This window comes from Miniopterus schreibersii (assembly GCF_964146895.1).
Source record: "Miniopterus schreibersii genome assembly, chromosome: 11".
Lineage (NCBI taxonomy): Eukaryota > Metazoa > Chordata > Mammalia > Chiroptera > Miniopteridae > Miniopterus > Miniopterus schreibersii.
Window position 1 is genome coordinate 5,370,056 of NC_138111.1, and position 24,888 is coordinate 5,394,943.

The 24,888-nt window shown below is 62.1% G+C and overlaps 2 protein-coding genes across 11 annotated transcripts in view; one reads left to right on the forward strand and one right to left on the reverse strand.

Annotated features, from left to right (window-relative positions):
• Window positions 1–1,112: 1,112 nt before the first annotated feature.
• On the forward strand, window positions 1,113–13,822 carry CARD9 (caspase recruitment domain family member 9). Of its 3 annotated transcripts, XM_081152542.1 has the most exons (16): window positions 1,119–1,208; window positions 2,715–2,928; window positions 3,196–3,333; window positions 3,915–4,219; window positions 4,319–4,498; window positions 4,598–4,741; window positions 5,050–5,175; window positions 6,688–6,879; window positions 7,240–7,281; window positions 7,654–7,699; window positions 8,977–9,053; window positions 9,592–9,668; window positions 10,253–10,721; window positions 11,116–11,255; window positions 12,093–12,254; window positions 13,054–13,822. In XM_081152542.1, the coding sequence occupies exons 2-16, from the start codon at window positions 2,745–2,747 to the stop codon at window positions 13,118–13,120; spliced, it is 2,349 nt and encodes a 782-aa protein (XP_081008668.1). In that variant the 5' UTR covers window positions 1,119–1,208; window positions 2,715–2,744; the 3' UTR covers window positions 13,121–13,822. The 3 variants fall into 3 exon arrangements, with proteins under 3 accessions (XP_081008670.1, XP_081008668.1, XP_081008669.1); XM_081152544.1 differs by lacking the exons at window positions 11,116–11,255; window positions 12,093–12,254; window positions 13,054–13,822 and having other exon boundaries at window positions 1,113–1,208; window positions 9,758–10,259; XM_081152543.1 differs by lacking the exons at window positions 11,116–11,255; window positions 12,093–12,254; window positions 13,054–13,822 and having other exon boundaries at window positions 4,319–4,741; window positions 9,758–10,259.
• A 939-nt stretch (window positions 13,823–14,761) lies between these two features.
• Window positions 14,762–24,888, reverse strand: part of GPSM1 (G protein signaling modulator 1) — a 28,554-nt gene continuing 18,427 nt past the window's right edge. For 3 of the 8 annotated variants that reach the window (XM_081152138.1, XM_081152136.1, XM_081152141.1), the window contains 5 exons: window positions 24,728–24,798; window positions 23,701–23,880; window positions 18,175–18,331; window positions 17,486–17,694; window positions 14,762–16,422 (listed from right to left, as the gene is read on the reverse strand). In XM_081152138.1, the coding sequence (XP_081008264.1) occupies window positions 16,216–16,422; window positions 17,486–17,694; window positions 18,175–18,331; window positions 23,701–23,880; window positions 24,728–24,798 (824 nt within the window). In that variant the 3' untranslated portion in view covers window positions 14,762–16,215. Of the gene's footprint in view, window positions 16,423–16,652; window positions 16,976–17,485; window positions 17,695–18,174; window positions 18,332–23,700; window positions 23,881–24,727; window positions 24,799–24,888 lie in introns of those variants that run through there. The other 5 variants (XM_081152140.1, XM_081152142.1, XM_081152135.1 and 2 more) reach the window with 4 other exon arrangements.

A 24,888-nucleotide genomic window follows, 5' to 3' on the forward strand; every position in this document is an offset into this window, starting at 1 on the left:
CCGCCCCGCCCGGGGCACAGGTCCCCAAAGTGCAGCCCCCCCCAAGGGCGTGGGGGACCCCTGGCTGCCTGCTTCTCCAGGCATTATGCCTTGCCTTTGCTGGTCTCTGGGAGGGCCATGCTGCCATGCTGCCACCAAGACTCAGCAGAACCTGGTTATGCCAAGACTCTCAAGGTTTCAGCCATACAGGTGGCTGACTGCTGTGGGCTGGGAGGCAGAGAAGCCCAGGGCTGAGGATCAGGGCCCCACAGGAAGGGAGCAGCTAGGCGAGGTGGCACCTCAGGAAGGTGGAGCCGGGAGCACGTCAGGTGCCCATCCTGCTCATCCTGCTTGTCCTGTAGCTGTCACCTCAACCCAGGAGGTGGCAACTCAGTTCAACCGGTATGGCTGCACTGGTGAGGTGGTGGCCTGGGGATTTCCACAGCCCACGGAGGACTGATGCTGTGGCCACCGGAGTCTTGGGAGCTGCTGTCACTGTCCCATATGTCCTGGTGGAAAGTGGGGATGTTCCCAGGAAGGGATGGGGGTATGCTAGCTGCGGTGTTGGCTGGCGATGGTGTGGGGCAAGAATGGCCGGGCCTGTGCCTTCTTCCTAGCTGCAGTGGCCTCCCCAGACCCTGCGTTCGGGACACCACACTGTAGTCCTTATGTGCCCAAAGCATGTGCTGGCCTGGCTGTGTGTGGGAGCCCAGAGTCAGGCTGATCCCCTCAGATCGCTGGCTGAGCTCTTCTTGCCAGCACCCCCTATGTAGGCCTGGTCCCCGCCTGGCTGCTGGTCCCCGTGGGGCTGCTGAAGGTGAACATGTTAGGCATAGAGTACCCCCTGCCCAAAAAGCCCCCAGAAGCCTGTGTCTGGGCCACAGCAGAATGGATGGTGATGGCCTTGCCAGCCCCTGGGAGAGCCTTTGCCAACACTTGTACTTTATGGGGTGCTGAGGCTGGGCCTCTTGGCCTGGGAGGGCTCCCAACAGCTTTCCTCTGAGCGCAGGCAACTTCCACTTCCCTGGACCCGGCCTCAGGGCCTCCATGGCTGGGCCAATCAGAAGGCAGCCACCTGGGACTGTCCCCCTTGAGGAAGTTCAGGGCTCCCTCCCGGCTCCACCCTCCCTCCCAGGCTATCCAGCAGCACCTCCTGTCCCTCATTGAATCGGTGGCGGCGTTGACTGACCGGCATCCAGTTGTGCGGGTACCCCCTTCAGGACCCTGAGGTAGGCTGGTCCTTGTCTTTTCTGAGAGGTGGCTGGGGAGACACTGGGCTCTCTGCTGGGACTCCTGGGGCAGGAGCAGGTCCTGGAGCAAAGGTCCCAGAGGGGCACCAAGTGGCCTCAACTTTTCTGTCCTGTCCCCCTTCACAGCCACTGACACCTGCTTATGCATTTTAGTGGAACCAATGGCAAGGGGTCAGGTGCAGGACCTGCGGGCTTTAGGCTAGAAAGGCAGGGGAAGACTGAAGGTCCAAGGACCGTCCAGAGTTGCTGTTTTTTTCCTTGTTGCCTTCGCTGTTGCTGGACTGGGTGGGATTACAAAGTGCAGCAGGAAGTCAGAGAAACTCCTCAAAAGCCCAGCCTGCTACCACCCAGGTCTCTAGGACTGTGGTCTAGCTCCTGGGAGCTGGAACTGACCTTTCCCACATGAGCTGAAGGCTCTGTCTCAGGTGGCTGGGTCAAGGCCTCTGTCCCTACCACCCAAGGAGCAACCACATGGCTGCTTCCTGCCTCGGCCTGGCCCCAGAGAGTAGTTTGCCTTTTGCTGGTAGAAGGAACAGCAATGGGTGGTCCCAACATAAATAGTCCCCTTGCCAGAGAGCTGACATGACAGTCCCCAAGAGTGGGACCTAGAGCAGGCCTCATCTGGGAGGCAGGAGAGGAGCCCAGAGATGGCTAGGTGCCTGGGACCAGAGCGCCTGGGGCAGGCGCCAAAGCCACATGTCAGGCAGTCCCTGGGTGTCACCTCAGGCAGCCCCTCCCCTTGTGCCGGCACTGGCTCTCCTATAGGCACCCGGTCACCCTTCCCAAACAGCAGTGTCGCTGAGCCTGACTCAGAGCCAGCCAGCACTGGGCAACTGCTGGGTGACTGTTGCACCACCAGCCGGCTGCCGGAAGGAGAGGAGGGGATAGGGCTGGGATGTGAGCGGGTGTTAAGTCGGGGAATGAGGAAGTCAGTTGTGGGGCTGCGCGGGTGGGAGGGTCATTTGCCAACGTGCTTCTGGCCCCAGCCTGGGCACCGGCTGCCTGGGGGCCGGAGCCTCCCTCCCCCACCTGCCAGGGAGGTAGTGCCAGCTCGCACAAACAGCTCCTCCTGCCTGCTCACCTCCCTGCCAGCTCCAGTTCCATGGCACTTGAGGGTGTCCAGGAGCAGGGAAGAGGCCAGAGGGCATGGTGTGGAGGACCATATTTCTTAGACTCCACCTGTCCCTGGAGCATCTCCATACCTCCTGCCACACTCACCCTGGAGACTCAGGGACAGAGGAAGGCCAGGGTGGCCAGAGGGGTGGGAGCAGGGCCCAAGGAAGGCTGGAAAGGGCCACCCGGTGAGCTGATGGGGAGCAGATCACCATGCCACTATCGCCCCCTCTGGTTGCCCAGATGGGAGGGTCGGGTGAGGCTGCACACCTCTCCTTGTCGGGCTCTGCCCAGAGCTCTGGCCGGGCATCTGGGTGGCAGGCCTGGGTCCTGGCTGGGACTGACAGCTCAGCGAGCGGGTGTCGCTCCCAGTGCTCTCCGGACTCCCGCCACCCTGCTGCCATGTCGGACTATGAGAACGAGGACGAGTGCTGGAGCACCCTGGAGGGCTTCAGGGTGAAGCTCATCTCCGTCATCGACCCCTCGCGCATCACGCCCTACCTGCGGCAGTGCAAGGTCCTAAACCCCGATGACGAGGAGCAGGTGCTCAGCGACCCCAACCTGGTCATCCGCAAGCGGAAAGTGGGTCAGTGCTGCCCCACCCCGGTCATCCAGGAGCCAGCCCAGAGGGGGCCGCTGCTGTTCCCCACCCTGGTCCCCAGGAGGGCTAGCCCCAGTGGCGGCATGTGAATGGGAAATCCCGTTTACTAGCACCTGTCCTGTGTGCTTGGCACGTGTGGGTGGTCAGCACCTGGACCCCAGCCCAGGACAGGGCCTGCAGGGCTGTCTGGGCCCCAGCCCCACGCACCTCCCAAAGGCGACCACTGGCCCAGCAGGCCTCTCTGGGTTGCAGGCGTGCTCCTGGACATCCTGCAGCGGACAGGCCACAAGGGCTATGTGGCCTTCCTCGAGAGCCTGGAGCTGTACTACCCACAGCTCTACAAGAAGGTCACGGGCAAGGAGCCTGCCCGAGTCTTCTCTATGATCATTGGTGAGGACTGGACACCAGTGTGGGGTGGGCCCAGACATGGGGGCCGGAGGGCCTGTGGGGCACAGTCATGGTCAAGGGGCAGGGGGACCGTGTGGGGTGGGCCTGGGAGCAGGGCTGGGGGTCCTTCCCTGTATCGTCTCCCAGTGGATAAAATGAGGGGGGAAAATGCATGAGGAGGGTCCACATGGGGGTGTCTGGTCCTGGCTCCCATGCAGGTGGGAGGTGAGGGTGCACAGACTGACTCATGGCCTAGAGTCTGTCCTATCCAGAAGACAGTCTGACCCCTGAGAGGTCAGGGACCTGTTAGTCCCAGCAAAGGCGAGGCAGCACTCTCCTGGCCCTGGAGTTAAGTCCTCTTGACTCACAGTCAAGATCACAACAAAATTAGAGAAAGGGATAGGTGCCCAGCACCCTGTCCTGTGGGGGGCTGAGTCAGAATCTCAGTCCATTTCCTCAACAGAGGGTAACTCAGAATTGTCCCCAGGAGCCAGGAGCTGCTGGTCAAGTCCAGGGCCCTGGGAGGTGATGGGGCCGGGCAGCGAGGGTGGCAGGGGACCGTCTGACACTAGCCCGGCCTGCAGATGCGTCCGGGGAGTCGGGCCTGACGCAGCTGCTGATGAGTGAGGTCATGAAGCTGCAGAAGAAGGTGCAGGACCTCACGGCCCTGCTGAGCTCCAAGGATGACTTCATCAAGGAGCTTCGGGTCAAGGACAGCCTGCTGCGCAAGCACCAGGAGCGCGTGCAGAGGCTCAAGGAGGAGTGCGAGGCCTGCAGCCGGGAGCTCAAGCGCTGCAAGGACGAGAACTACGACCTGGCCATGCGCCTGGCCCGCCAGAGCGAGGAGAAGGGCGCCGCGCTCATGCGGAACCGTGACCTGCAGCTGGAGGTGCTCTCCGGGTCCAAGGCGGGCGTCCTGGGCAGTGGGGGATGGCTGTGGGCCCCGCCACCGTGAGGAGGGGCTGCCAGGCTGATGGCCGTCCTGCAGGTGGACCGGCTCAAGCACAGCCTGATGAAGGCCGAGGATGACTGCAAGGTGGAACGCAAGCACACGCTGAAGCTTCGGCACGCCATGGAGCAGCGGCCCAGCCAGGAGCTGCTGTGGGAGCTGCAGCAGGAGAAGGCGCTGCTGCAGGCCCGCGTGCAGGAGCTGGAGGCCTCCATCCAGGTGGGGGCTGGCGGGGCAGGTGCAGCCGGGGCTGGCGGGTCGGGCGCCTGCCTCCGCCAGGCTGCTGCCCTGCCGCCCTATGCCCTGCGCCACCCACAGGAGGGGAAGCCGAACAAGAACAGCCCCTACATCCAGGTGCTGGAGGAGGACTGGCGGCAGGCGCTGCGGGACCACCAGGAGCAGGCGAACGTCATCTTCGCCCTGCGCAAAGACCTGCGCCAGGGCGAGGCCCTGCGCGCCCGGGTACGCCGCTGGGACAGCTGAGCACAGGGCCCGGGGGCCGAGCCAGGCTGGGCGGGCTGCGGGTCTGTCCTGTGCCCACACAGTGCCTAGAACGGGCACAGTGTTCGCTCTCAGCGCCACATCCCTGCGTCCCCCTTCCTGGAGGCACAGGGGCCTGATTCCTCACCCCACCCCTTGCCCACTCTCCCTGGGATGGTCAGGCCCAATGGTTGGTCTGGAAGCCCAGAGCTGGCGGGGCCTGAGGGGCTCACACAGCCTCCAGAATGGGGGACAGCGGGTGGCGGTGGCTAGCTACCGTCTCCCCACAGTGCATGGAGGAGAAGGAGGTGTTCGAGCTGCAGTGCATGGCCCTGCGGAAGGATTCCAAGATGTACAAGGACCGCATCGAGGCCATCCTGCAGCAGATGGAGGAGGTCGCTATCGAGCGGGACCAGGTAGAGAACACCTGCGGGGGGCAAAAGCCCAGGAGAGGGCTGTTCCCTCCTCCACGTGGGCCGCCAGTGCAGCAGCTGGCGGGGTTGGGGTGGGAGGGCAGTTGTCAAAGTGGTTTTTGAAGGACAAAAGCAGTACACGCTTGTCTAAAAATGTGAACGGTAGTGAAGTTAATATTGCTCCCACCTCCACCCAGTCCACTGCCAGGAAATCCACACTCCACCTTCCACTGGACTTTCCAGACTTTTCCAATGTACATATAGTTTCGTTTTTGTTTTACAAACATGGAAGCTATCTGTCTTGTTTTGCAAATAACTTTTAAACCTAAAAACCATGGGCACCTTGGCCAGCTGCAGTCTTGTGGACAGGAGGCAGTGTGCCACATAGAACTGAATCCGCTTCACCTTCCCCAGCACCCATCTGCCTCAGTGACATCTGGAGGGTCGCTGACCATGTGTCAGCAGGAGCCTTAAACTGAAGATTCCTTTTTTTTAATCTTCAACTGAGGATATTTTTTCCATTGCTTTTCAGAGAAAGAGAGAGACGCATCGATTGGTTGCCTCCCACACATGTCCCTACCAGGGCTGGGGATCGAGCCTGCAGCCTAGGTACGTGCCCTGGGCTGAAATTGAACCTGGGACCCTGACAGCCCTCCAGCCAATGCTCTAACCATTAAGCCAAACCGGCTAGACCCGCAGATTCCTTTTAGCCGGGCAATTCCACTTCTAGAAACCTCCCTCCTGGGAGTAATAGGAATGCAGATTATCTTGAGGCCATGGACAGTAGTGAGAACTGGGAAGCACCTCTGAGCTGGCTGGAGCAGGGGTCCCCTCGCTGGCAGCTGCGGAGGCTCGTAGGCAGGCAGCATGGAGAGCATTAGTCACGTAGGCAGGCCAGGTGTGTGGGCCTGGGGAGGGTGGGGCAGGGCAGCCGGGAGAGTGCGTACGGTCATCTGGGTGGTCCTAAGTTGGAAGCAGGTTTGAACTTAGGAAGTTCTGCTATTAATCCAGTCCTGGCTGTTGGGGGCCGATGGTTACCAGGGATGTGGATGGGCCTACCACGTGCGACTGGCAGCTGTGCCTCCTGGGCCTGTCACTGTAGACAATGGCTGCAGGCCGCGGGTCTGAGTTTGTCCTCGGACATGGTGTACGTTCAGTCTCACGCTCAGCGTCCTGTGAGGGGTGGGCATGACACAGTGTGATGCATTCGTTTTAAAGAATATTACATGGCTGTTCACAATCACGGTCTTGATATCAGCCACAGCCAAAATTTATACACCCGTGTATGGGGCACAAAGTGTGAGGAATGTCCCCGCGGCACACTGGGCTGGTTGAGTGTGGAGAATTTTAATCTCCTGGATCTTTTCGGAACTGCCCACATTTCGCATCACGAGCCTTTGTTACGGTTACAATCCCCGAACAAGGACAGAGGAGGCTGAGCTGGGCCTTTGCTGGATGTGGGCGGCTGTGCTGGGAGCGGGGCTATGCAGATCCCAACCCTGGGTCTCCTTGCAGGCCATCGCGTCCCGGGAGGAGCTGCACACGCAGTACGCCCGAAGCCTGAAGGACAAGGACACGCTGCGCAAGCAGGTGCGGGAGCTGGGTGAGAAGGCCGACGAGCTGCAGCTACAGCTGTTCCAGCGTGAGGGCCAGCTGCTGGCCGTGGAGGGCAGGCTCAAGCAACAGCAGCTGGAGATGCTCATCCTGGTGCGCCTCCCTGGGGCCCCTGCTGCGGTGGGACACTGGGGTGGCCTCTCAGGGGCAGGCAGGTCCCCAGAGACCCCAGAGCCCGGAGGAGGAACTGCTGGATAGCCTCGGTCCTGGACTGGCTCGGCCACTGCCCCCTGGTGGCCCTGGCAGGTCCTGGGGCCTTCCTGAGCCCCCTCAAAAGGAGCCCACCTCTAGGAGTTCAGGGCCTGGCAGGTGGCTCTGTGTGTGGTAATGGGGAGAGAGGGACCTCCCTGGAGGACAGGCTGGCCTCCCCTCACCATACCCCACCACAGCCCATTCCCGAGGCGGTTCAATTCCCCCACAGCCTGCTGACCAGCCCCTCTTCTGTGACTACAGAGCTCCGACCTGGAGGACAGCTCACCCAGGAACTCCCAGGAGGTGAGTGTGACCCCCGGGTGGGCTCCTGGCCACAGCCTCTGCCAGACAACAGCCCCATACATGTCCCTCGGAAGCTCCAGAAACTCGGCCGCCTGCCACCAGCTCTGGTGAGCTGGGCTGTCCCCTCTCCTCCCAACACTCAGCCGGGCAGAGAAAGGGCAGCTGATGCCTGCAGGTCCTCCGTATGTTCAGGGCAGGACAGACCTGGCAGCACCCACCCCAGGCCCTCATAGGGCCCTGGCCTGGCTGTGCAGCAGAGGTCCCTGAGAAGTTTGTGCAGAGGGTGACAGCAATGGAGACGGCAGCACAGTGGGTTAGGTCCAGGTCCACAGGGGCAGTGTCCTAACCAGCTGCCCCATCTCTCTTTGAAAGCTTTCGATCCCCCGGGACCTGGAGGAGGCCCAGCTCTCTGACAAAGGTGAGGAGGGGGCATGGGTGCTGCCAAGGCCTCCCTGTTGCCCTGAGTTGATGCCAGATCCTCGGCACACGCAGCCCCATGTGGCTGGTGCCTGGGGATGGGTCCTCCGGCCCTGTCCCACTGCACTTTACAGATAGGGACACTGAACCTGGGGCCAGGTCTGCAGGGCCTATGTCCCTCCTCCAGCTCCAGGATTGCAGGGTGCAGGCATCCTGCCCCCACTGAACTTCTTCCAGCAGAGAGCAAGGGGAGGTGGCCATCAGCCAATGCCCAGGTGTGCCATGTGTGCCATGCTAGGAAGTGGGGACAGAACAGGAAAGAGAGGCTGTCGTGAATGACAGGGAGCTGGGGACTTCAGGTAGCAGGGCGGGATCCCTCTGCCTGCCTGGAGACAGGACTGTGCTGGGGCAGCCAGATGGCCCAGAGGTGACATAGGGTGAGGGGCTTGTTCTGAAGGTGGTGTGAGTTCCAGAAGAGCCTGGTGCTGGGCCAGGAAGAGGGGGGGAGGGGGAGGGTCCACAGAAGAAGTTGCGTGGGAAGCCAGATAAGACTTCCCAGCATCAGGCCTGAACCCAGCTTCTAAGGGGGCAAAAGAGGAAGAAGGGGCACCAAATAGAGAAGTGAGGGTTGGGCAGTCTGCTGTTCCCCAAAGACTGAGCTTGAGGTCACTGAGCCCCCACAGGGGGACAGGCAGCAGGACCTGGAAGGTGGCAAGCCCAACCAGCCCAGGAGCCCCAGCCCAGTGGTGGCGGGGCCCCATGCGGGAGCCAGGGCAGCTTGATGATCGGAGGCTGAGGAGAGAGAAGGTGTCAGCTCCAGGCAGAGACCTGGGCCCACTATGACGTCCTTGAGACTGGAGTCCATAGTGCCCCCATCATGGCCAGTTTAGGGGAGCCAGCCCCTCAGAGCACCTGTTATCCGAGAGTCCTGAGCCCCGGGCCCATCCAGGCCCTGGCACATTCGGAGGGTCCCAGCAGCCTGGAATCTTCTGCTCTCTACCACTGCCATACCCCAGCCCCCACTGAGGAGGGGCTGGGCCATCCTGGTGGGAAGAGCAGAGGTCCATGGTTGGAGCAGCCTCAGAGGACCTTCTCCTGGGAGAGTGAGCCCCAGGACCCTCATTTATACAATGGGAGTCCTTGTGGGGTCCAAGCAAGAACCCAACACATGGTGCAGGACTGACCAGGCAACATCAGGGGTGAGGAGGTGGGTGTTGGCCCTGCCACGCTTGGTCCTGGCAGGTGGGCAGTACCCACAGGCACACCTTTCCTTTCCAGGTGGTCCAGCTGACAGGGAGAGCCCAGAGCAGCCCTTTGAGGCTCTGCAGAAGGAGCGGCTTTCACTAACCCCCAATGTAAGGCAGCCCTGGGGTGCCCCTGGTATGGGGACACTGATTCCTCCACATGGATGCTCTGGGGCTGGGGGGGGGGGCAGGGAAACACAAGGGTCTTTGCCCAAGGGCTCTTGGGGTGCAGTGTTAGGAACATGAAGCTGAGCGCCCTCCCTTGCACGAAAGCAGTGGGCGGAGAGGTGGCCAGGCCAGGGTTGTCCCTGGGCAGTGGCAGCCATGGGAAGCCTGTCTTCTGTGCGGGCCGCGCAGCGTTAAAGGGTAACTGCCACTGCCCGGGAGTCTCCCAAAGCGAAGGAATAGAGGAACCCTGGCCTGGAGCCCCACCCACGCTGGCTGCACTAGGTCCTTCTTGTCATCTGAAAGGAGGGACCCACACCCTCCTTCCCCCAAGGGCTGCGCGCAGGACGCAGACAATGGCGAGCCTGCTGCGGTGCGGAGCTGGTGCCGCCGCTCCCGCGGCCTGGGCCCTCCGCTTGCAGTCGGGGCGGGGGCGGGGCCCATGCGGGCGCGGGCCAGGCCCTCAGCCTCAACGTTGCTGCAGAACTCAGGCCTGAGCGGCGGGGAGCCTCCCGAGAAGGAGCGGCGGCGCCTCAAAGAGAGCTTTGAGAACTACCGCAGGTGGGCCCGCGTGCGCGCTGGGCTGGGAAAGGGGCGTGGGGACGGCCCCCAGGGGCACTGTGCACACCCGCGCCTCGGCTCTCCCGCAGGAAGCGGGCGCTCCGCAAGCTGCAGCACGGCCCGAGACAAGGGGAGGTGGACTGGGAGAACACCACGGGCAGCGACAACACGGACACCGAGGGCTCCTAGCGGCTCGGGGCGCCGGCGGCGGGCTGGCCCGGGCCAGCAGCTGATCCCCCGGCCCAGGCGCGGGCGCCGCCTCGTTAGGCCACCTCTCTGGCCGCCCGTTTCCGCACCGGCACACGCACTGTGTCAGTCACCAGCGTGTTCCACCTTTATGTAATGCAGACGCAGGAGCAGTGTTAGAAATGCAGCTCCTGCCGGGCCGGGGGTGGCTCAGCGGTTGAGCATCGACCCAGGATCCAGGCGATCAGGGTTCGATTCCCAATCAGGGCATATGCCGGGGTTGCAGGCTCCATCCCCAGTCCGGGGCATGCAGGAGGCAGCGTATCAGTGACTCTCTCATCATTGATGTTTCTATCTCTCTCCCTCCCTCTCCTTTCCTCTCTCTGAAATCAATAAAGATATATTAAAAAGAAAACAAAATTAATGCAGCTCCTAAATAAAGGACCGTCGCATCTCATGATGCCTTTACTCCGGCGCGCATCTTCCAACCCTCCAGTCCGCCAGCGCGCACCGCCCGCCGCCAGGGGGCAGCAGAGCCCGCTCCAGACGCCGCCACGGAGGCCGAGTAGGGTCGCTTCCGCCGATGCCCTCTTCCAAGATGGCTCTGGTGCGGCTTCAGCTCTGCCGGGCGACAGCGAGGCGGAGCGGTTAAAGTCGGTGGGAGGGATGTTGCGAGCGACGTTGTGCCTCGTGTCGTCGCTGGTGAGCCGCGCGCGGCCCCGGGGGCCCGGACTGAGGCGGCTGTGGGCGTGCAGAGCCCTCCCGGACGCCGCGGGGAAAAGACGGCCCCGGGCCTGCGGCTGGCGGCGCTCGAGCTCCGCGCCTGGGCCCAGGGCGTCCCATTACCAGCTCGTCTACACCTGCAAGGTGGGCGTGCGCGGGGCCGACCCCGGGCCCGCACCTGGCGCTGGACTGCGCGGTGGACAGAGGGGGCGCGGGACCGACCGCGTGGAAGGGCGGAGCTATCTCTTAGGGGGCGTGTCCTTCTCGGAGAGTGGCGCTCTCCCTGGGGCGGGCCTTCCTGGAGAGGGGTGGAGCTATTAGGTGGCTGGTCCGTCTGGGGGGTGGGGAGGGGCCGCACGGGGGTGGAGCTACCCTAGGGGCGGGGCCTTCTGGGAGACAGGTGGAGCTACCTTTTAGAGCACAGGTGCTTCTGGGAGAGGGGTGGGAGCTAATCTTCACAATGGGAGGGGCCTTTAGGGGGCGGGGCACGGCCAGGCCCTTGGCCTCTTCTGAGCCCTGTCTCCCTCGTGTGCACCAGGTCTGTGGGACCCGGTCCTCCAAACACATCTCCAAGCTGGCTTATCACCAGGGTGTGGTCATCGTGACTTGCCCTGGCTGCCAGAACCACCACATCATCGCCGACAACCTGGGCTGGTTCTCCGACTTGGATGGGAAGAGGTGAGGCCTCCTGGGCAGGGTTGGCAGGACAGAGTCCCAGGTCAGGGGCCCCACCCAGCCTCCCTGGGGCTCCCTCCCCCTAATGAAGTTTATGGAGCCCCCTTCTCTCACCTTATCAATACTGGAGGAACAATTAAATTTGAATGTCAGATAAGCCACAAATAACTTTTGTATAAATATGCCCCAAGTATGGGATGTGTTTTTATTTGCCAAATCTTCTGCCCTAGATCAGCCCCCTTTGGTCCTGCTGCACTGCCTGACTTCCTCCCTCACTGACAGCAGGCAGGACCCTCTTGTCAGGGCCACAGGCCCCCCCTAAAGTGAAGGGTCAGGCTAGATTGACTCTTAAAGCAGTGACTTCCTTTCATTTTGTGGTTCCTTCCTTCACCCTACAAAGATTTCTTGAGTGCCTGCTGTGGGGCGGGGATCCTAGCCAGTCAGTTTCTTATCTTCTATCACTGCTGGCTGGTTGACCATGCCAGACTTGGGGGTGCATGTAAGGTAGTGTCGACGGGGTCCTGGGCCTGCAGAGTTGGCCTCACCCCTCTGTGGAGAGCAGTGGGGGGCAGTGGTCAGGAGCTTGTGGCCAGGTAGCCCCGGACAGTTCAGTTTGGTTTCTGAGCAAACATTCTCCCCTGGGAATGGCATGGTAAAAGTGCTTCCCCTGGGGGGCATGGAGAAGGCTCCACGAGGACCACATACAGTAGCCCTGATGCCACACCAGTACAGGGACCCATGTTCCTGGCTCAAGCCTGGCCTTGGGTGCTCTCAAGGGACTGAGTTGTAGGATTGGTGAGGGAGGGGCCTGGAGTGTCATGGTGCCTCCCTCTCTCTCAGGAATGTTGAAGAAATCCTGGCTGCCAGAGGGGAGAAGGTGTGCCGAGTGGCCGGTGATGGGGCCCTGGAGCTGGTTTTAGAGGCAGTGGGAGCCCCTAAATCTGCTGCAACAGAAGAGGTTGAGGACCAAGATCCTACCCACCCTGGCAAGACAGAGCCCAGGTGACCCTACCTTATGCCCTTAAGAACGATGCTTTGACCCTGGGCCACTCTGCACTTACCTGTTTCTGTCAATAAACAGATATCACTTGCAGGTGACAGGCCTTGGGCTCTCCTGTTGTCCCTAGTTCTGGAGTTAGAATGACTTACAGGAACTCCTCCAGGTGCAGCTATAGAACTCCTGGCCCACCACTGTCACCCTGCTCAGAGGAACCGCCCTTGTACTTGCCTCATGCAGGTCATGTCCGTGTGGGAAGGGGCTGGACATGGGGTCTGAGACCCTCCTGACTGGCTGTGTGGACTTGGGGAGATCACTTTGCCCCTCTGAGCCTCTGTCTTCCTGTGTGCAGATGAAGATGCTCATAGTGTCACCCTGTCAGGTGCACAGATGGGAAGAGCAGACTTGGGACGGGCACAGGGTGACTCAGTTGGCTCATTTGTGCCCAAAATGTCTGAGGAGAGGCCTGGAAGGGATGGCCAGCTAGCCACTGTTCCTCCTGGGGGCAGGATCAGTGCACCTTGTGGGTCCCATTTCTCTGGCCAGACACAGGGAGGCCCCACAGATCCTTCCCATGCCACCTGCTATCCCCTGGATACAAACCAGGCTGCTCACTGCAGCTGCAGATGGGCTGGTTGGCCTTGGTGACAAGACCAGTGGGAGCTGGGCTGCCATCTGATGGGTGGGGGGCCGTGAGTGCCCCACGTGGTTCCCCCACCTCTGGGGTATGCAATTTGTCTTGCAACCTTGTTTGACTGCCTTCTCAGGATGTTCCTGTGTTTATAAAAGTGTGTTTATTTCCAGAAGTGTTCTGGGTTGTGTGACCTTCAACATGAATCACCAGCCAGTCTTGGATCCCTGCACGATCTGAGCTCCTGATTACTGCCCCGTGTTGGCACTCAGAGCCTTGGCTTTGTTCTCTGGGGCATTGGCAGTTTGCTTTGCCTCGATTACCCCCTGTCCTTCCCTTGGCAAACAACCCCCTATTATTCCTACCCAGAGAGAGCCTGTTCCGTTTGCAGAAACTGTCGTCATCCTGGAGTCTCAGCCGCCCCTTCTGCTCCTTCGTGGAGGCGCTGAGGCCATGTGGGGACTGGCTGGCCTTGAAATACAGGAGCAGGGGGCTGTGCCTTGGCCTGGCTGCCTCACTGCCCCCAGAGTTGGGACCAGAGTTTGGGAAGACCTGGGGAGCTGGCTCAACCTAGTAGGGCCACTCAGGATCCTCCCTTCATGGGTGAGGAAACAGGCCTGTGGTTTGGATGTGTGTGTTGACCATGTCTTATTTTTTCCATTCTGATGCTTTGACATCTGAACCCTGCTGACCTGGAGAGACTGCCCTTTCCCCGGCCCCAGGCCTGCCAGGGCTAGTCAGTTCCCAGAGAGGTGACAGACATATGTGAGGGCACCCAGGCAGGCACCAGACAACCAGAGCATCCCTTCAGCCTGGTTGAACTCCTATGTCCCCCCTCCTCTTGGGACCTGTGACAGTATCATCAACTGCCTTTTCAGTGGCATCATCTCCTGACCTACTGGCTTCACACCTGAAGGACAATAAAACCTACCTTTTCAAACTATGGCCATCTCCAGGCCTCGCCCGTTTTCCAGTCATGTCTGAAAAAGCCCATTGGGGGCCTTCCTGTTGTCTGCCCCCCTGATTATCTTTCTTCCCCCAGCCCCAGTCCGAGACCCTCTCCAAAAGGTCAAATTAGGGAGTCCTGTGTCTGGGGACATTCAGTAGGGTTAGACACCACCACACAGCTTCCTGTGGGACTTCTCAAAGCCTTTAGTTGCTGAGAGAGGACATGGCACCCAGTGTTATTTGCAGAGCCTTTGAGTGCCAGGGTTCTTGAAGCATTGAGAACTATCTGGGGTGGGGGGGGGACTGTAGTCAAAGTCCCTGGGGCCTCCTTCTCCACTTCAGGAGGAGCGATGGCCACCCTGTGTGTTCCTGCCGTATCTTCTACTCCTGCCTACTTTCCCTCCCCAGTGCCACCCTCACCCCTCTGGGGCTCCCCAGCCCCCTGTGCTCAGTGTGGGGCATGAAGGGAGCAGCAGGGCTCCTTGCACAGTGGATCATGGGGAGTGAGGTGAGCAGGGTCTCCCTGCCTCCACCCAGTGCCCAGACCCTACTAGGGACAGTGCCTTATGATGGCTGTTATTTTGGGGTGTCCATATTTGTGGGGTGTCATCCCCAAGCTGCTTTCTCAGCTGCATCTTCACAGGCTGTTCCATCAGAGTCATCAGCAGCGTCTGGGGATGTGATGTCACAGGTCCACTGCACCCGTCCCCCCTTGCTCTAGGTGGCCCTCTGGTCCTGGGTGAGGACTCCCAGCCGGAAAGGTAAGCACATCCTGGAGTGTGTGAGTAGTTAGGACAGTGACAGCCCCTCCCAGGGACCAGGCCGATGTGTGGGGTTGGGAGTGCAGCAGGGCACCTTGGGTGGATGGGCACTGCGAGCCCCAGGCCCTCTGCACCCACATTCTAGCTCACCCCCGTCTTAAAATGGACAGCATTCACTTGGCAGACTTTATTTTTAAAATAAAACAGAAAAACGTACCTCTTGGGTTGGAAAGGACCCATGGACAATATGGCAAACACATGAGGGCAATAAATACACATGTACATTCAAGTACCGGGTAGCTGAGCAGAAGCCCGTGCTCTGGTGCCTGACCCCACACCTGCCAGCCCTCAGGGGTCCCCATGCCTTTCATCACACCCTGCTCAGGTCGCCCTCCAGCACCCTCCACCCAGAGCTCCCAGGCTGTGTGCTCAGAGAGGAGACGCCTGGGGTGGGGCTGTTGCACCCTCACATGAGGAGGTGCTGTCCTGGGCCCTGGGGACCATAATGAGGCTCAACCCAAGGCTGAGGGGGTGCTGCAGGTTGGCTGAGGAATGGATGTGGGTGAGAACTGATGGCCACAGTTCCCAGGAGGCCTGTCTCCTGCCCAGTCCCATGGGCCAACTTGGGTGTTCTGGGACTGGACCCCCTCCACACATATGGGAGAAGGCAGGGACATATCCCTAGATGGTGGGGGGAAGGGCTGGGTGCTCACTGGGGGGCCCGGGGATGAGTTAAGCCCCTCTCAGCTTTGCTGACCCACCACCCCCATAGCTCCCGTGCTGGCATAGTCAGCGTGCAGACCTGGCTGTCGGCCGATCCTCCTAGAACCAGGCTCCATCCGTTGCTGGGATTCAGAGCTTGGAGCCGAGGAATGTCACTGCTTACCCCCTCCTTCCCCTCTGGGCCCCTGTCTGCTCAGGACGTCATGGGGCTGGGAGCTCAAGCGCCAGGCCCAGGAACTCTGTGGGAGCACGTGAGCCTGCCTCCACTGCGGGCTTCCTGTGAGGCCTTCTGGTTCCCCCTTCTCCAGCCTGGGTACGAGGGAAGGGAGAGGGGCCGGGAGGGGGCCCTCCTGGGGTGAGAGGCTGGGACTGGGGCGAACATGTCTGTGTCTGATCTTCCTGGGACCAGCTCTGGGAGGCCCCCAGAGACGACGCTGCAGAGAACTGTAGGGGGTATGGGGGAGGCAGCAGGGTTTTCACATTTGGCTGGGCAAAATGGAGCGGTGGGGGGCAGGGAGAGGGCACAGAAGGTCTGGGCAGCACCGGGGTCTGGGGCCGACATGCTGAAGGCCCACCTGGGCCAGGGGCAGAGGTGAGGGCAGGGCTGGCCTGGGCAGGCCTGCAGGGAGCTGTGTACCATGTGGGCAGGCCCAGTACAGAGAGTGCCCTCTACACGCATAGCAGCCCTGGCCCCAGCCCGCCTCCCTGGGGAGGGAAACTCTGCGGGAGCAGTGTGCCCATGTCCGGCTCAGTGGGAAGGGCGGGGGGCTCAGAGCCTGTCCTCAGCCATGGCCTTGGGAAGATTCAGCTTCTCAGGGACCTTGGGCATCCTGGACAATTGTGAGCCACTCCCCGGGCATCCAGGAGCGGGGTTGGGGCGGGCCTGGCTGTGGATTAGAGACCTTAGCTGGTGCCAGGCTGGCACTGTTGCCGAGGCTCAGCTGGCCCGCCCGCCTCCTGCTCTGGGCTCCCGGCGAGGTCCACCCGCTGCTCGTCCATCCGCTTGGCCTGCACCCTCTGGATGAGGCTGAAGAAGTCCTCGTCGGGCATGGTGGGGCCGCGGGGCAGCCCGTCGGGCGGTGGGCAGCGCTGGTCATCGATCCTGGAGGACTAGGCAGACAGACACACGGGTCGGTGGCCTTGCCCTCCTAAGCCTTGGAGGGCCAGCCCAACGCCTGGACCAGTGCAGTGGCCCTCTGGACAACCCCAAGGCAGGGGCTGTCATCCAGTGAGTGCCAGTTCAAGGGGTCGCCTTGGGCTTCTCTGGATCTGCCTGGGAATCAGCACCAGGGGCAGCGGTGGGAGCCTTGACCCCCAAAGAGATTGGGTTGAACAACAGCCACTGGGTGTGGGGAGAGCTGTCAGAGACAGAGCTGGTGGGGCAGCCATGGAGACCACCCTGACAGTGGCGTGGTCACAAGCCCCTGGGACAGGGCAGGGGGCTGCAGCTCCCAGAGCCCAAGGCGTGGAGCTCCTCAGGGACCTGTCGGGTCGGGCTGACGCTGGTAGGCCGAGAGGGACGAGGAGCGTGTGGGCTTCTCTGCAGGGTCTGGAGCAGAAGGGCCAGGAACCTGCGTGCATGTGGACGGGGTGCTTGGGGGTGCTCGGGAGGGGCTGGTTTTGAGGCTCCCCGGGCTCGCCGAGGGCTGCGCTTTCCTGTCCTCTGTGGGAATGAACGTCAGGTCTGCAAACTGTCCAGCTTCTACACAGCAGCCATGCGGCAGCCCCTCCCCAGCCAACTCTGGGAGGCTCTCCTGACCCTGAAACCCACCTAGATTGGCCCAGATCCCCCGTGGCAGTGAGACCTCTCCTGCCCTCCCCACTCCAGGGGTGCTGTCTGGCCCTTGGTTTTCTCTGTCCAGAGTGGAAGGCTGGAGGGATTCCTGAGGCCACTGCCTTGGGGACCTGGGGATGCCCCGTATCTGTACGAACAGCCGAACTGAGGACATCCTGGGGTGGCCTTCCCAGGGGGTCTGACCACCTGTGGGCACTCGGTGACACTTGCTGAGCCAGCCTGTCATTCCTCTCCCCCCAGGGCATCCCCCAGACCCAGCCTGAGATGAGGGGAGGGGCCAGAGCCCCCTGCAGCGGGCCGGGAGCCTCCCCCGCAGATGGCAGAGGGGCCAGAGCGGCCTGCGGGGACGAGCACCCACCTTCCTGGCTGCAGGCCTACCTGGCACTTGATGAGCATGTTGAAGAACTCGTCCCCTGGCTCCTGGGGGTCCCCGTCGCCGCGCAGGTGCCCCAGGTTGTTGTGGGTGATGCGCAGCCCCGGAAGGCTGCCCACGCTGGCCCGCTGGTCATCCAGCCGGCGGCTCTGGGAGCTGGCGATGAGGTCAAAGAACTCCTCCGTCTGCGGGGACGCTGTCAGCGAGGGCTGTGCTGCGGGGGACAGGGGATGAGCCCAGGGGAGTTTCCCTTGGGTGGGGGCAGCTGGGCTGACACAGGGACCCTGTGAGGGTCAGACCTGAGGTGGGCCAGGTGGGAACTCTGACAGCTGTGAGTCCAGCCCAGCCCATCGCACTCCTGGGGGCACATGGGGTCCCAGGTACCCCTGCCTGGAGCCCCACACCCGCCTCCGGGGACTTCTGGGAGGTGATGGGGTTATGGGAGGAGAGCTTCCCCTCCCACATCCACCCCAGACACTGATGCTCCTGACACCCTGTGTTCCCGAGGGAGGGCGGGATGATGACATGTTCCCCAGGATGCAACTCTGGGAAAGGCAGGGGTGGAGAGCTCACAGTGACAAGGGGCACTTTGCAGCTGGTCTGCACCGCCCCTCAGGAGCTCAAGGGGGGCAGTGGAGGGAGAGGAAAGACTGGTTGTGCACCTCTCAAGTCAGGGGAGCCAGCCAGTGCTCACCAATCCTCTCCTCCAGGGTGGAGGCAGCTGTGGCCTCAGCAGCCCCCGGCTGGCCCTCTTCCAGGGGACAACGCTGGTCGTCCATGCGGCTGCTCTGGAACTTGCTCAGCAGGTCAAAGAAGCACTCCTCGTCGGAGGACGGGGCCCGAGGGATGCTCTGGGGAGAAGGGGCAGGGGCATTAAGCACTAGCAACAAAGGTGGCCCTGCTCCAGTCATCGGCCCCTCACAGACCCGTGAACACGACTGAGGGGGCTGCTCAGCCTGGGCCAAGGTGAGGACTCTCATCTGCCACCTGCTGGTCCCCCAGCCCCAAACCTGCTCCCCAGCCTGACCCTTCCTTCTCCTCCCAGTACTTGCTGTCCAGCTCTTTGTCATCCTCCCCAGACATGGCACTGCCCCTCCCCTGGGCCACTCACCCCCACCCTGCTCACACATCCCAAGCCTTCCTCCCCCTCCGGGCAGCCTCCCTGTGCCCCACCCCCTGGGGCTTTTATCCTGTGTCAGCCCCTGCAATGAGCTCCACCTGTGCACCTCTGGAGCCCTGCACCTCGCACAGCACTCACCAGTGTCTGCTGAGCAAATGAGTGAGTGAGGGAGGGGACGAATGACTAGGCCTTCAGCAGGCAGGGAGCCCTGCTGACCATAGTCATGGTCTGTGCAGGGCCCAGAGGTGCCAGCAACATCAGGTCCTATCACCAAAGGCAAGGAGACTGAATTGGGGGAGGTGAGGGCTCCTGTGTTCCACCCTAGTCCCACCCTAAGCACGAGTTTATAAGTTCCTGGACCAGTGGACAGACCCAGAGAACAGCAGTGTGTGCGGGCTGAGGCCCTAGAGAGCAAGTGCTAACAGGCCAAGGTGGGAGTGTGCAGGCCCAGGGCGGCTCTAGGTGGCTGGGGGTGCAGCCTGGATGTCAGGCTGAAGGCAGTGGGTTTGTATCTGGACCACACGGACTCCAGGAGACACCATCAATACAGCCTGGGTGTTGAGGAGGGCTGACCCAGCCGGGCCTGGGCAAGTCCCTCTGCTGGGGTTAGGATAAGAGGGAAGGGTGGCCCTTGAAGGGGCCACAGTTCTGGAGGGAGGGGCAGGGGTGGAATGAAAAGCAAAAGACCAGGTCACTGAGTCCCAACCAGCAGAGTGACCTTGGGCAAGCCCACCCCCACTCTGGGCCTCAGTTTACACATCCACAGAAGGGGTGGCTGGAGGGTGGGGTCCATCCGGCCTCCCCAAAGGGCAGAGCCAGAGCAGGCCCACCCCCTCCCCAGCCTCGCCAGGCCTTGCCCAGGGCCCCAAGGGCTGACAGATGGCACTCTGGCTGCAAATCACCCTATCACCTCCCCCAGAAGCCAGGATACCCTGCCCAGCTCCACCCGTCCATCTCAGCTGGCTGGTGGCCTCCTCAGGGCCCGCTTAGAACTGGGAGCATGGAGACACCACAGCAGCAGACACCACCCACTGGGTGCCTGAAATGTGCGGCTCCCATCACCAGCCCACTTCACAGAGGAGACTGAGGCAAGGGGAGCTTGCAGGGCCCCTCAAGGCCACACAGTAGCAAGGAGCAGGCCCAGCTTGGCCTCCCGGAGCACAGCCAAGGGGAGTTCAGAGCTGGGCTCCTGCTGTGGCAGCTTGAAAGAGAGACCCTACCAGGTCCTCCTGGTCCCCACCCCCTCAGGGCAGGTCCAGAGCCAAGGCCGGGGGCAGTTCAAGAACCTCCTCAGGGCTCTGCTCTCATGCGGGGAGCGGGGGAAGGGACAGCTGGTATGAGGGGCCCAGAGGGGCCCTGGCCAAGGGGCTGCCCTTAGGGCCTCCTCCGGGACCTGCAGGCAGAGCACAGCCGATAGCACAGACTGGGGCTGTCGGGTGCCTCCTTCAGTAGGTGTGGGCTCTGCTCCCAGGATGTTTGGGGCCAAGTGGCTGTGGGGAACCCCAGGCTCAGCCAGGAGTGGGGTGAGCACAGCAGCACCTCACAGAGGGTTCCCAGGTGGACTGTGGGCCAGGTGAAGGGAGCCAGGCCCCTCCCAAGACAGGTGTGACCCCAATACTCCTTCAGCCTCCCCTGGACTGAGACTCGGTGCTTGAGGGACACACCTAAAGGAGACTGGGGTTTGTTCTGAGGCCCCTCACAGCCCCATCACCACTGTGGCCAGGGCTGGGCTGAGAGGGACCCTCCACTGCCCTCCAAAGAGGTTCCTGAGGCCCCAAGGCAGAGCCCATCTCCGGCCTGAGGCTTGGCAGCCCCCACCCTCTGGAGCCCAGGGCCACCTCTGAAGGACTGATGCCTCCCTTATGTGATGTGGGGGGCCGCGGGCCTGAGACCAGGGCAACACACAGTGAGGGTCTGGACAGTTCCAAAGCCCCACGCCCTCAGGGCACCACCTGGATCCTAGCAAGACAGGGCTCCTGGGGGCTACCCCCATGCTATGACCTCTCCTTTGCCCCAAATTCAGGCTCCATCCATCCCGGGGGGTCTCAGAGCTCCTCCTCAGATCGCACTCCATTCCCTCCTGCTAGAATTTCAGTCGTTTCTCACTAGGAGCAAGGGGCCTCCCCTCCCCTGGCCTGGGGCTGCCCTCCCCAGCCTGCCTACCAACCCCTCAGAGCGGTGGTGCCACGGCCCCGGTGATGCCCAGAACTGAGGCCAGGGGCTGAAGGCAGGAGGGGAGGCTGCTGGGGCAAAGCAGAACACGCTCGAGCTCACCCCCACAGCGTGGGTCCTAGGCTGACCGCTTGGTCCCCTGGGGTGACTGCACGCCCACCCGAGTGGCCCCCAGGAGAGCCTAGGAGCCTGGCCTCAGTCCAGCTTCACACAGGCCCGGGTGCTCCCTGGCCTCCACCTGTGTCGGGGCCCCACACTCACACCGGATCTGTAGCTTGCTGGATCCACCAGGTGCTGATCAAGGTGCTCGGCCACGTGGAGCCTGGGCAGGACGCCAAGGTGCCCGTGTCACTACCCTGTCTGTGATACCCAGTGCCACTTCGCTGCTGAGACCCACGGGGCCCTGTTAGCTGGATGCTTAAATAGGACCAGGGTGAGGGCCCCTCCCTGTCCCCGCCCACCCCCACTGAAGCTCCGTCACTCACACTACACACACACACACATACACACACACACACACAGGCGCACTCCGTAAACACTCAAGATGGATTTTCCTGAGCACAGCACTGAGCACTCTGGCTCTGGGCCTGTGGCAGTCACACCAGAGGGGCAAGGGGGATGGGAACCGTGTGGAAAGTACTTTCCCACTCTGACCCCAGGCCCAGCTTCCTTCTCAAGCTGGGTCAGCCCAGGAAAAACCACCACTTTCTCTAGCTGATTCCTGAGCCAGGGTTGCTGCAGCCCCATGAGGAGCTGGACAAACAGCGCCTTTCCCATTCTGGGGCTTGGTCACCCTCAGGATGGGCCGTGAAGCCCAACACCCCCCCACATGGCCACGTCCCCACACAGCAGCCCCCCTGGCCTCTGCCTAGCCCCAAGCCCAGGCCCATGGGCCCCAAGGCCCTCCCTGGCCTCAAGCTGGCTCAGGAAGAGCCCTGTCCTTGCTCCCATCACTGCCAGCCCTGGGTCCAACCACGAAGCAGGGGCCAACCAGCAGGGCAGACCACAAGAAGCATCTGGGGAAGTGGCTGTGAGCCCTGCAGGACAGGTGAAGACAGGATGGGGGACACCTGAGCCCTCCTCCTAGGGCCCTCCCTTCCAGGTTCCTTCCACAGCAAGCTCAGATCCCTGGGGACAGAGCTGTCCCAGCCAGCGGCCCAGGCCCAGCCCTCTAAGGCTGCCTCCTGTCCCAGGAGCTAGGTCAAGTGTCTGGTGGGCAGGGGGCTCAGCCTGCCACTGGGGTCCAGGCCTCCAGCTGGAGCCAGGCTCAGTACTCTGCCATGAGAATCCCCTCCAACACCAGAACCACCCGAAGCTCTGCTCTGTTCTCCATGGGGCGAAGCTACGGGTGCCAGGGCTGACCCGGCCTTGGAACCCCAGGTCCACAGGTCCTAGCTGGATACCCCCGGCCAGATTCTTTGCTGCTCTGGGCCTCAGTTTCCCCTCTCAGGGTTTCTGTAAATGAGCTACACAGACAAGCCTGAGTGTTGGCCGTTGTCTCTGTTCAGAAAAAGTGGTCCCGAGACGGCAGCCAGAGGGGCGCTGTGGGAGTAGTGGGAGTAGTGGGAGTGGGGCTCACGGCTGACCTGCTGCATGTGCCAGTCGGGCTGGACGGGAGCAGCCTGGGCCACTGCAAGCCAGGGCCCACCTCTGGGGCCCGAGGCTCTGACGCCCTTGGGACTGGATGTGGCAGGTGCACAGCTTTGCCCTGGTGGGGAGGCTGATGTGATTTAGGGGTGTGGGGAATCAAAAAGACAACTCTCCCTTTGTTCTCCCTGCTGTGGGGGAAGGGCGGGGCAACTGGGATTCAGGCTCTGCCCCCTGCCTCACTCGGCCCCATTTCACATGAAAAATGGTGGGTGCAGACAGTGTGTCCCCTGATAAGTACAGTGCCTGGATGGAGAAACTCAGGCAATGAGGGGCCATGAGTAAGGGCAGGTTTCACCCACCCTCACCAGCCCTGGTCAGGTTCCTACTCCACAGCCTGCCATGGCTCCCCAGTGCCTTGGCATTGGTGGTCCTCCCCTGCCCAGGCCTTTCTGGCTGGGCCCACTTCCAGACTCCCCCAACCCCCATCTTTAGGGCTGGCCCAGCCATTCCCCGTGCTCTGTCCCGAGACGAGTTCTTGAGGCCCCTCAGACCACACAGCCCTCTGTGTTACTGTGAGGCCCTGTACTGCCTGGGCTCAGGGTAGGGCTGGCCCCCAACAACAAAGCCACAGTGTCAATACTGGCCCCATTCACCTGGGGCAACCAGTGACCCTTCCCCCAGGAAGGGATCCCCTCCTCACCAAACTTCATGGACACAGACCCTGGCCAACTGGGCAGCGCTGGGGTCAAATGGGGTTGGCAGAGACACCCCCACCCCCGGACTCATGGAAAAGAGGGCGGGAAGCAGCCATCTGTGTGGAAAAATCCTGCACCCACACCCACTACGGGCTAGGAAGGTGCTGACTAAGCCCTCGAAGGGAACTGTTTTTAGACTGATTCCCAGAGGCTTGGACCAGGTGTTCTGTGTAGGGGGGTCCAGGCTGACCTCTGACCTCTGACCCATTCCTGTGAGCCTGGAAGGGCTCCTGGGCACAGTGGGACACCTACCAGACGGCAAGAGGCCATCCCCCATCCCTCCAGCCCCCATCTGTCTGTCTACCTGTCTGTCTACCAGGATGGGCTGCAGGCCACCTGAGGACCTGAGCTGCCGCTGCCCCTTGCTGAACACTGTTGCTCTGTCCACTGGGCCTGACTGCGGCTGGGCCTGACAGTTACACACTGTCCCTGCACTGCCAGTAAGCCTGGCGCCCACCAGGTCCTGCGAACAGCCACGGCCACGATCTCTGCCCCCTGGAGTAGCTCCCACGTCTTCTGTCCAGCATGGATGGTGGAGGCCCCACCTGGGCTCCCTGTTGGAGCCCAAGGAGAAACTGCCTACCGTGCGAGGCACCTGCACCCGGACGTCCGCGCTGTCCAGTGGGGAGTGGCCGCCCTCCCGGGGCCTCCTCTCAGCAGCGTCCGGCCCTTCCTGGTACTTCCTGCTCCTCATGGGGAGGGGGAGCACGTCCCTGCCCTGCCCCCGCCAGTCCCCAGAGTGATGGCTGTCTCCATTCTGCTCCTGGGGAGGGGGAGGGAGGCCAGGCGTGGGTAGGGCCACCAGCAATCCCAGGACCCTAAGGGGGGGGCCTGGTGAATGCAGTCACCCCATTTCACAGACACAAGGGAGGAGGAAGAGGGCTAGCAAGGCCCGGGGGGCGGGGAGGGGGGCTGGCAGGGAGGGACAGAGCAGGGCACTGGAGGAGCTCAGGCTGCACCTCTGACCCCCCAAATGTTGACCTTCCCACACTAGGAAACATATGACTGTGGGTGACCCTGAGCCTCATCTCCCAGGAGGCCCCCCATGGGCCTGTGCAACCAAACCCAGTGTACACTGGAGTAATGAGAGGCTCAGAGGGTAGGTCACTTCCCCAGGGCCGTACCGAACCCACCCCAGCAGATACAGAGGGCCCAGAGCCCACCTGCCCAGCCCCAAATCTGCTTGGGGTTTGCAGAGCCCCAGCAGCTCCACTGGTAACAGCTCTGCTTCCCCATGAGACAGTGTCCGAGTGGGAAGGAGCAGATAGGAGCGGGCTGGCCGAGACGCTGGGGACATGGCTGGGCAGGGCAGAGGGGTCTGCAGTGTGTAAGGACCCGTGGCTTGTCCCAGGGTATGCAGCAGGCAGGACCCTGAGGTGTGATGGGAGGGAGTGGGTGCTGGTAGTACAGGGCCTTGTGGTGCCTCTCAGGGAACCAACGGGGGCAGATGGCACATTTATCTCCCATGGCAGGGACATGACGTGGACAGAGTGGTGGCAGCTCAGCAAACACTGCAGCAGCCTCATTAGCCTGCTGCCTGCACTCTGCCCATGCTCTGCCACTCTGCTGACGTCCTGTGTCCCCCAGCCGCCCACCCAAACCCGGCTCACCCGCTCCAGGGGGAGCCTCAGCAGGTCCCAGGTCTCCGCACTCAGCCTCTGCGTCCTCTTGGGCCTGGCCCCTGGAAAACAGTGGCTCAGTCAGCCAGTGTTGACCCCTGGCCTCCAGGTTGGCTGGCACCGGTGGGGCCCTCTGGGGAGCAGAGGCTAGT

Bases quoted from the DNA above. Each gene is read 5' to 3' on its own strand.
- CARD9 (XM_081152542.1), top strand. From the start codon at position 2,745: ATGTCGGACTATGAGAACGAGGACGAGTGCTGGAGCACCCTGGAGGGC. The intron at 4,742-5,049 runs GTACGCCGCTGG...GTCTCCCCACAG, and splicing joins GCGAGGCCCTGCGCGCCCGG to TGCATGGAGGAGAAGGAGGT. The intron at 12,255-13,053 runs GTGACCCTACCT...GTTTATTTCCAG, and splicing joins CCTGGCAAGACAGAGCCCAG to AAGTGTTCTGGGTTGTGTGA.